Source organism: Poecilia formosa, unplaced genomic scaffold (genome assembly GCF_000485575.1).
Source record: "Poecilia formosa unplaced genomic scaffold, Poecilia_formosa-5.1.2 Scaffold43, whole genome shotgun sequence".
NCBI lineage: Eukaryota > Metazoa > Chordata > Actinopteri > Cyprinodontiformes > Poeciliidae > Poecilia > Poecilia formosa.
Genome location: NW_006799982.1, coordinates 2,449,261 through 2,460,275, shown reverse-complemented (window position 1 = coordinate 2,460,275; position 11,015 = coordinate 2,449,261). Strand labels below are relative to the sequence as shown.

At 34.4% G+C, this 11,015-nt stretch overlaps 1 protein-coding gene across 1 annotated transcript; it reads left to right on the top strand.

Moving 5' to 3' along the window:
• Positions 1–2,381: 2,381 nt before the first annotated feature.
• On the top strand, positions 2,382–5,478 carry LOC103137792 (uncharacterized). Its single transcript, XM_007551722.2, has 5 exons — positions 2,382–2,481; positions 2,583–2,975; positions 3,517–3,663; positions 3,749–3,801; positions 3,999–5,478. The coding sequence occupies exons 1-5, from the start codon at positions 2,445–2,447 to the stop codon at positions 4,044–4,046; spliced, it is 678 nt and encodes a 225-aa protein (XP_007551784.1). The 5' UTR covers positions 2,382–2,444; the 3' UTR covers positions 4,047–5,478.
• The last annotated feature ends 5,537 nt before the right edge of the window (positions 5,479–11,015 follow it).

Below are 11,015 nucleotides of genomic sequence, written 5' to 3'. Positions count from 1 at the left end.
TATAAAGGGCAGGATTTCCTGTTTTGACTCCTAGTTACTCTGCTGCTGTATCTCAAACATCTGTAGTCATACACCGAAATAGCCAGTAGATGCCATCAGTGCCTTGTAAATGGGCTTGATTGTGCAAATTGTTGACTTGCCAGAATTTTACAGGAAGTCAAACACAACTGACTTACTGAAACTCTGTCTGCATGAATATTCTTTTAATGTTGATTTTATGCAGAAGTGTGTGCCAAGATGTGGTGGATTTCTTTGTGGGATGGTGTGAAAATAATCCTATAATCTTGAGCGAAAAGGGCGATCAGTGTAGATTTCATGTGAAACGGGAATATGCAAAATCCTATTTCTGTTGTGGTTGAAGAAGTTGAGGGGGTGAAGAGTAAATATCACAGTGTTCACTTAAACCACAGACCAGTGAACAGTGAAGCTGTCAGCAAAAACAAACAGAGTAGAATATACTTCTCAAGGAAGCTCAAGTCATGCTTGCACCAAGATGCAAAGTATCAGAGCCAATATGAAATGAGTGTGCAAAGATAAACGCATCATAAAATAAGAGAATAATTGATAACCCTGAAGAAGACTGTCACACAACAATAAAGTTTCTTCAGTCAGAGGGTTATTTACATTTGCTGTGTTACAGGCAGGTACAGATGAATCTTCCAGTCAACAGCCAACACCAGCTATAATACCTAAATAGTCTTTTGAAGAGTTATTACAATGTTTATGTTTCTCTTTGGATCAAATAGTCTCTTTAAAGTGAATTTAGTTTAATTTTAAGCAATCAGTCAACAAATTCTATAGGCTGGTTACTTAAAATGTGAGTCACAACTTTAACCATCTCTCAGCTTTGCATCATAGTCAAACTTATTATTTGTCTATGATAATAAGTCAAATAAATGGACAGCAGAAGATTCTAGTTGTGTTCTTATGTCATTTTAATATTTCTTTTACTTCTAAATAACATTTCCCAAAATCAGTTTGAGTACAATTTCCTTTTAGCACTTTTGTACATGTTGCTTATTTTCCATTTTAAATCTTTTAATCTTGATTGAAGACTTGATTCCCTAAATTCTAGTCCAAAACTTATTCTGTATAATTATTTGCGCTCTACAGCATCCCAGCTACGGATGAATGCAAGGTCAGGAGAAACCATCAATCTGAGTAGTGACTGCATATTTGAACCAGAGTAAATGTGATGTACTTTTTTCAGGAACTGTTCCCATGATTAGAGGAGTAAAAATGCACCAAAAGAAGCCCAGAAGCTTCCAGTGTTGTGGTATCATTCCCAAAAGGTTCCAAGGCATACACAGTATTCTGAATGTGAATAAGCAAATAACCCCCAAGGACAACTAGTTAAAATACCAGTAGAAACATGTACAAAATAAGGATTTAATTTAAATTAAATCCTACTGTACTGCCTTAGCTGGTAAAGGTTAAGCAGGTAGAGTGTGATGTTGAAATCTAGAAATATGTTGTGATGATTGCCACAACTAAGGAGGATGAGATTAAAAAGATGGGACAAAAATGTAGTTATTTTGAGATTAAGTTGAGATCAAATATTAAACATGATGAGCAAAGGAACATGCAAAGGTCATATCTCCAGAAAGGATATGTGTGAAGATAGTCCAGCAGTAACAGTTGTAAATACATGTGAGTTTGCTGACATGTAAAAGTGAATTCAGAATATTTAGCAGCAGTTCTTTTCAGAAACTTTAAGGCATTCACCTGGAACAACTAAAAGAGTCAAAAATTATAAACTTCTGGTGACTCTTTAGGAAGTTTTATACGATTGGACGGTAATGACACAAAGTTATATAATGTACTATTTAGGCTTCTGGAAATCCAGTTTGTGTTGTAAAAGCTGTTCGTTTTTGAATTTGTTTTATATGTTTTTGTTTTTTATTATATTGTATTTTTCTTGTTTTGTTTTGTTTTGTTTTGTTTTATTTTGTTGTTTTGTTTTATTTTGTTCTTTTGTTTTGTTGTTTCGTTGCTGATACAATATGAAATATTTTGAGTAAATACAGTATGTGATGCAAAAGCAATGTACAAGTAATACAATAAAATGGATTATAAATCTGTAAATCTTGTATCTTATTTGGTAAAACATGATTTTGGACATGAGAGCATCTACTCAGTTGCACATACTTGCAAACCGAGTACGTAAGTTTGTATTGAAACTGACACATGAAAACTTCCCTCGTTCTGAAGCTTCACACTAAAATCCTGTGGTGTGGTTGGTTTTATTTAGACTCTTTACCAAATCTCACCATGTTGCAACAATTCAAAAAGCCTAACTGTATTTTGAACAGCGTCATCTGTAAAACCACAGAATGAAATGTTCCATTCAACCAGCCAATCAACAGCTGCTTCTCCTTCAATGGAAAGATCTATGTCATCTTATCGACCTGTAAAAACCTGCAAGACTTTCTTCGAGCTCCACCATGGATGAACTGCAGACAATTTTGGTTTTTTTCTTAGGTAACCTTTTAACATTTGAGTAACATTTACTTTCCAAAAATATAAACAATCTTGATGTCATTCTATGCTGATCACAACATTATAATTTATTTTTCTTTCAGGACTAGTATTCTGCAGTCATGATAGCATTTCTGAATCAGTGCAGGAGGTGATCTTCAGCCCTGGAGAAAACATCACTCTATACTGTGACTGCAAAGCATCAACTGGAGTATTTGTGGTCTGGTTCTTCAGGAACTGCTCCCTTAGAGACCAGTCTCATTATGTTTTAAATGCTAAGGATCAGATAAGAGAAGACACAAAATTTCCACGTTTGAAATTTTTAAGAAATGACTCTTCAGAATCTTATGACCTACTGGTTATAAATGCCACTAATTCAGATGTGGGCTTCTATTACTGTGGAACCGAAGAGACAAAAGTGGAGATAGACAATGAGAAGAACATCGTCCAGAAAGACATTTTTACGTATGGAAATATCTCTACAACTCTCATACTCGGTAAGCAGTTTTGAATTTTCTATGTATTGTGTTGCGACTGAGTTTCCTAAGAAAAGCTACATTTAAAAATTAAGTGACAACAAAGATTACATTTTTTCTTGAACACAAAAATAGGTAGAGAGGAGAAAAATTACAATATTCCAAATGTAATGTTGTATTATGCATTGACTTTGGCACACGATTTGTAATTTTAGGGTATATTAAGTTTAGAAAGGAGAAACGGGCTCAAACTAAGAAAAATACTTCACCAAACTTAAAAGTTTGGTGAATTTCCTTCAAGCTAAAATGAAAAAATAACAAGCTTTTTATGGAATTTGCTCAATTGTTCTAGATCAAGAATAGATATAGTTGCTAGAAAAAAAGAAGGAAACTATTCTCCATACATTATTAAGTTTGTTCTCACAACTTTTTATTGTATTGTGCTTTTTCAATATGTTAACTAAATCACAAATGTTGGATTGACTATCTCATAGCAAAATATGAGTTCTGAATAGAAATATTCTGTACATTTAATTTAAAAAGAACTTTGTGTTTGATCAAGACACCTGTGGGCCCTGTTCTGACTTTAAGAAGACAGCGGAGGACTGCGATGCCTGCTGGAAGCTGCTCTTCTCTCTGTGCCCGACAATTTTTCTGCTCTCTGTTGTTTTCTCCTCACTTTTAATTTACCTGCTTTGTCACAAGACAGGTACTACAATAATCCACTCTTTTGCTCATTTAAAGTTAAGCTATTGTAATGAAATATTACTAAGTGGATATTTTCCTTCTTTAAGGTAAAGGTAAAGAAGATCAATCTGAACAAAAAAGATACATGGAAGAGATGCAGGTAACGATACAGACTTTTTTTTTTGCCAGTTGGCGAGCACAGGTATTCTTTGTGCCACAATTATTTGCCCGTGTGTTGTAGTTACATTTTTCAATGAAAATCGGCAAGTCTGTTATCCTTTTTTTTTTTCATTGTCCTTCCACTATATAAAGGTTGCTATAATATTATGTTTTAATAATTCTGAATTTCAATCTTAGGATGAAAACGTTTGCTATGCTGCCTTGGAATTCCATCAGCCACCATAGAGACCAAAGAAAACCAAAATGAAAGCCAAGTGCCACCAATGAAGATCCCCATTCTCCTTGGATGTAATCTGACAAGGATCAATGTTCTCTCTTTTATTGTATCATCCTTCAAAGCTAGACTTTGTCAAAAGTTTTTCATCCTTTTCATAAATGTTTATGTATATTTTAACATATGGTTGAGGAAAAATTAGGTTGCTCGTTAAATACTTTTATTTTTTTTATTACGTTCATGTCTAATGTATTTCTTTTTGTTTCTGTGAAAGAAAATTATTTAATTGCACTTCAACACTAAAAGGACACTATGTTTTATGATAGCAAAAGTTTTCTAGCTGTCAAACAAGTTAGGGAACCCTCTCTAGCTGTAATTACACATTTTCCCTGAAATAACTTCAGTTAGAAACTTCCCGGAACAATCTAACAGTCTAAAAAGAAGTTTTCCCCAATCCTCATTTACAGCTTTGATGTTTGAAAAGTTCCTTACATCTACAACCATGTGAGGTTTCAGTTCAACTCAACATCACAAGCTCAACTCATGTCAGGACCTTTCAAGGTTTAATTTTCCACTAGTCTGACATGATTTTACTCATATTTTTGGGTCATTGTAATGTCATAGGGTTTGGTTCTGTTTCAGCTTTTTCTTTTTTATTACACAGGTACTCTTTCATTTTCTTCAAGCCACATAAAATTCATGATTAGTTAAAGCATTTCCAAATCATGACACCTCTTGCTCCATACTCTTGGTGTGTGTGTGTTTTTCTGTTTTTAGCATTTAGTTTATGTCTTATGTGTCCTATATACACTTTGTACTAACCTGTAGAAAACTTGGTCTGTCTTTTATGTTTGAGAATTTCTAAAGAAGGCTACGTCTGAGCATCTCTTTGTTTTTCTATCCACAGTAGCAAGTGCCTGCTATGGATTATTTGTTGACAGCTTACAGTTTCCGGAGACTTCTTTCAGTATCTTGCAGTCTGCATTCAGAGTGAACTTGTTTGGATAGCCATAAAATGTAGCCTTTTGTCATATGTTATGTTACATTTTCTGATATGCAATCATAAAACGTAATGGTTTGTTTTTACTGTTAAAGCTTTTAAGGGTCCTGTAATATGGTTGAGAGTGTTTTCTAGCATCGAAAAGGGACGAACCAAAAGACCTTTCTTGCTTGAATTCTTGATTTCTTCCTAGAGTCTCCCTAAAGTTAAGACAAATATTTAAAATCCAAATTACGTGTGAAAACTTGATAAAGTTAAATCTTTAATCAGTATAATCTGAATATTAATGTTCAACCTCACAAAGAATTTTTCTTTGGTTAATTGGAATTTATGTTTGTTTATGTACTGTTTCTTTGCCTAGTAATTTAAATCTACCTGATTACTAATAAGTTAACATTACTTTAGGGAGTAAATGTAATAAAATAATTCAATGATCCATGTGATTCTCAATTAATGAAAACATGTGTGAACTAATTCTGACAGTCAGCTCAAGCAGTGCTTCTGATTTACGGGTGATATTTAGTACGCTGCAGGATACATCAAGCATGAACTTTGGGCAGTCTTTTTAAGCTGCAAAGCATCCTGCTTCACTTTGCATTTCACGCATTGCTTCCTGCTTGGTACTGCCAACCCGATTCTATCTAGTTCTCTTCAGACCCTCTGCCTCCTCACCACCCTCCTTTGGGTTCTGAGGTCAGAGATCCTCTACTCACGTCCTGACATGCGGTAGTCATGCGCAGGAGGGTAGAGGTGAGTTCATCACTCCATGACATGCTGAGCGGCCATATAATGATGACATCACAGCCCAGACACCACACTCAAGCAAAACTGTTACCGTTTGAGGACCTCCCTAGTTTTGTAAGTACAATGGTTGTTGTGTCCCATAGTAACTTTTGTATCAATCTGCCTGGAGCTCATTAAAAATACTAAAAATCAAAATATGAAAAAGATATCTTTCGTCACAAGGTCCAACGTCAAACATTGTATCTCTTCATTCAGCCAGAAGCATTGGATATAGTGAATAGTTGGGTAGAATTCCCACAAATTACACTCGGGTAACAGCAGCATTACTTTAGCACATTTTTACTCAAGTAAAAATTATCAATCTAAGATGTTCCTGAAGAAAGAGTTTAAATAGCCTTTCTGTAGAAAGGCTATTTAAGTGCTGCATAGTTAATCTTAACATCTGATTTAATAGTTGGAACAATGTCTCTAAAATGGCAAAAAAAAAAAAAAAAGTATAGTTATTTGAACATTCTGGCATTGAAATAAAGGACACATAATTGACATAATTACAAAATTTTAAAATTAAGCAAAAGACACAAATCCTTCTTTCACTATAAAACACATTAAACTAATGCTTATATTAGGCAGTGTGTGCATATTAGAACAGGCATAATAACTTTCAGTGGCACAATACATGGTGTTTATTGTATATTCCCTCTCTGAATGGCAAAACAGGTACAGAAAATAATTTAAAAAACACATTAGAATAAAACAAGAAGTTTGTGCTTTTAATAGAAAATACACTGGAAATACACTATATTAAAATATATCAGTTCTTCATTCAGTGAAGAACTAATAGTGGCTAAAGTATGCAGAAATTTTACTCAATTAAGAGAAGCAATCCTTTTTATTGAGGATGTGAGGACATATGATGCTTAGACAGAGCTTGTGGTTTATGGATATATAAACAATTTGATCTAGTGCCTAGTGTGACCCAAAAATGCAGTTCAACTGCACAGCAGCCAATCAGACAGCATTTCTGGATGACAGTGAGTATTTCAAAAAATGTAATGTGTGATGAGGCATAAAGATGTTATGAATGCCAATACTTGATGATGAATGCCAGCTGGTGCACATAACACATGCGCTAAAGTTGGAAATTGCCCCTATAGCCAGAACATAGTTGCAAAACGTGATGCAATGAAAACGTTGCCAATTGCTTGTCACAGGAGCGCTCTGGTTTCCTTTAATCTTGCATCTCCCACCCCTCTCTTTCCATAAACAAGGGCACTTTAGATTTTATCTTCAGCTCACCCATTACTGCTCACACAGTGAAATTTCAGAGATGTCACAAGATAACAAGGAGCCAACTTCAAAGTTAACCTTTACAGCATGGCACCACTGAGCTGCAGTCTTCTGCACACAGCACGCGCAAGATCATTTACCACTCAGGTACAACTCAGAAACGTTTATATTGTGAAAAAGTTCAAGAATTTGTTTATTAATTTAAAAGAACGAAAATGTATGTATTATGCAGATTCATAACACGTAGCCCTATATATTTAAAGCCTTTATTTTGGGCAATTTTGATTATTATGATTGAGAGATGATAAAAGCCTAAAATATATTGTCTCTGAAAATGGGAATATTACATAAGATCCATAAAAAAGCATGTTAATTTCTATGCCTCTTTTTGCACGACTTACTGCAACAGTTCAGTGAGGTGATTAGCCTCTGACATTGCTAAAATGTTGAACGAGGGGTATTATGTTTAATAAATGCTTTAGCTTTATGTCATGTTGAAATATTATTCCCTCATCAAAAACGTTCATACATGTGTGAGAAATCCTTGAATCTCCAGTGGCAGTTATTCAGTGGTTTGCTCCCATGAAGCTCCGCCTGTTTCCACAAAGCTCCTCCTTGGAGCTGCTGACCTCAGCTCAACTTCTGCCTCACAGAAGTTGAGGTATGTGTATGTGAATAACTACACATACAGCACCTTTTGGATTTTTAACTGTGAATCATTTGCCTGCCACCGTTACTCTTTGTTGGTCCATCACATAAAGTCTCAGTAAATTTAATTGGAGCAATGTGGAAAAGTACAAAAAAGGCCAAAGGGTATGAATACTTCAGCAAGGAACTGTATATTACAGAGTTAAACATTTAACAAGAGTTGGCTAACTAAACATTTGCTATAATATGAATCTGTCTTTCTAAAATGTGTTGCCAGGCACTGCATGGGCAGAACAAGCTCCGTTCAGAAACAAAACACGAGCTTGGAGTGTTGGCCATTTTAAATTGCTTTGTCACTTTAACTGAGAAGAAACAAGGACCAAATTCAATCAGTTCACCAAGTAGTGAAACCACACCTGCAAGAAATGTGCCTGGAGAGAAGAACAAAGAGTTTTATGTGTTATGAAATCTTTTCCGGACCATTGCAACACAACACAAACTGACACGGAAGTGAGCATGTCGTAACTTATGTGATCAGGCTCACAGGAAACCCACATAGAGAAACATAAACTCATTAATGTTGCAGCTTAGAGGACATTGAAGGCGGAGGGCCAGTATGGTTTGCCATGCTATAGCCACAAAATTCTCAGTACCCCGGCTCATGAAGGGTGTTCTTGGTCAACAGTGGAAAAAGCGGTCCACAGATGAAACACTGGCAACGGATTGATGGGTTACCAAAGCTCAGTGATGCACGAGTCAAAAACAGGCCCATGTGGTCCAAGCCAACAAAATTAACTTGATTTTTTTTTTAATCCTTTTTCTACTTAGAACTCAGAAATTCTGACTTTGCAGCACAAATTATTCCCTCTGTATGTAATGATCCTACAATGTTTGAGAATGTAATATTTAACTGAGCTGCCACATTGCAATCTGACAGTTTTTTAAACATACAAAACCTTTGAGTGACATTTCACAGTATGGTGAAATGTGTGGTGAAATACACACACGGCGAGTAAAACACCTGGATATATGTAGGGATCACAGTAATTTAAATCAGAACTGAGACTATTGACTATTTACCTGATTTAAATGTATTTGTATTATTTTTATAACTGTTATGCATCTATTTGCATATTTTGTTATACTAAAAATTAAATATTTAAAATACATAATGCCGCTTCATGGTTTTAATGCAAGTAATAAATGTGTTTAATCTGAATGCATTTCAAACAGGTGCTAAATTTAAGTCAATCTTCCTGAAAATTGAAACTGTGAACATCATAAATTTAACTACTCCTTCAGTCTGATATGTAAAGCAAGTGAACTTGAAATAGTATCCACATTTTATTTTAATTATTCAGAATCTTTTTTACAACAGTACATAAAAAAACACACTTAAAACAGAATAAGCTGTCTAGCTTTTCATAACTTTGATCACCCTTAAGTCTCTCAGAAGGGTAAATAAATCACACAGTAAAAAACAATGCAAAATAATTGTTTAATCTGTCATTTCTAGAGAACATTGATGAAACAAAACAACAGATTGCAAATTATAGTTTTCAAATAATCAGAGAAATCAATCAAAAATCGCAACCAAGAATTCCAGATAAAAGAAAACACAAAAAAAAAATAAGGCTGACTTCCCAGGCTCCACAATTAGGTAAATTGGGAAGACAAATCCATGTAACATTGGGCATGTGAAAAAATTAGGACACCATACGACGGCTTGTGTGTGTTTATAACATATTTCAGAATATGGATATGTAATATCAATTTAACAATACTAAGAAATTCAAGTTAATATAGATGAACCAGAAAAAAAGAGGACTTTTTAATGTTTTCTGTTAAATCTTTCTTAAAAATGCAATATCTGGAGAAGGAAAAGCTGCTAAAGTCCCAGAGGCATATCACATCAGCAGCACATGAAGAGAGCACTGATACTTAGCATTTTAAAGGCGCTTTTAAACCACAGACACATATTTTGGTTTGCTCCTGACTGTTGAAGTGAAAGTCAGATCCAAACCGCTCTCTGAGGTGTTCATAAAGTTGACTGAAAACAGCCAAAGACCAGGACTTCTGGAATAATGCATTTTGACATATGAATCTAAAACTTTGATATTTCAAAGCCAAAACTAAGGACTCATTTGGAAAATAAAGCACATCAGTAAAATAAAATTTTACTATGTGTGAAGCACAGCAGCGTAAGTTTTAGGCATGATTTGCTGCAGTAGGAACTGGTGAGTCAAATATACCAAAGTCACAGAAATAGGAAATGGAAAGTCCTGGTTCAAGCCACATCCTAGATCTTGATATTATTTACTGTTCTAAGTTTTTAGACTGCAAACTGCATTTTGTGCTTGATAAGTTGTTGAACAGGTTAATTTAACTTGCAGATAATTGTGATTAAAAGATGAAAGTACATGCATAAGAAGCTTTGTAGAAACATTAGGTCAGTAGATTCATAACAGTAACATACGTATTTCCTTTTACATTCATTTAGTTAAGACTTTGTTCAAAGTAAAAAAAAAAATAGTAAAGCTGATATTAATTGGGATGCGTTGTTACTTTTTGTGCATAAATTCAATTACATTTGTTTTTCCAGTTGTAATTACATGGATGACTAACATAAAACAAAACAGTACTCATTCATTTCCTGGGTTATATTTTCTTTGAAACATCACTGCCCTCTAGTGGAAACGACAGGTGCCACACAACATATCAACAAGAGATTTGCAATATGTGAACATTTGCACTTAAGGCTTGGTTTGTATGCCTAGGATTTGACATAGTTGTCAGTTATTGCTTACACAGAGCTGTGAGATTTCTAGTTTAAGATTATATCAGCAGTTAAAAGTGATTCTCATCCCAGAAATGAACTTGTTCAGTCAGAAAACCAGTTAAATTTGCTAATTGTGTTCCGTTAACATGACAATCAGAATAACAAAAAAGCAGCTTAATTTCTTTTTATGAAGTGGTCATATTTTATTTTATTTATTCTTTTTTTTTTTTTTTTGAGGCAGGTGAGAAGTTAGTTGATGTTTCCAACTTAGAACCTGAGGGTAAGACAAAGAAAAGGCGGATATGATGTCCTAACTTTTTCCTAAAAATCCTAACTTCCATATAGACTTGGAAGATAACAGAACCAAAACAACAACAGGAAACCCCCCTAAATATTAAATTCAATAAATATCTTAATTTAAAGTTAATTAAAAATTCAAGCATTTACTCTGTTATACAGAGAAACAGCAATATTATCAACATTATTTAGTCCATTAGCCTTAGGCAAAGCATTAAAATAAAA

Bases quoted from the DNA above. Each gene is read 5' to 3' on its own strand.
- LOC103137792 (XM_007551722.2), top strand. From the start codon at position 2,445: ATGGATGAACTGCAGACAATTTTGGTTTTTTTCTTAG. The intron at 2,482-2,582 runs GTAACCTTTTAA...TTTTTCTTTCAG, and splicing joins AATTTTGGTTTTTTTCTTAG to GACTAGTATTCTGCAGTCAT. The intron at 3,802-3,998 runs GTAACGATACAG...TTTCAATCTTAG, and splicing joins GATACATGGAAGAGATGCAG to GATGAAAACGTTTGCTATGC.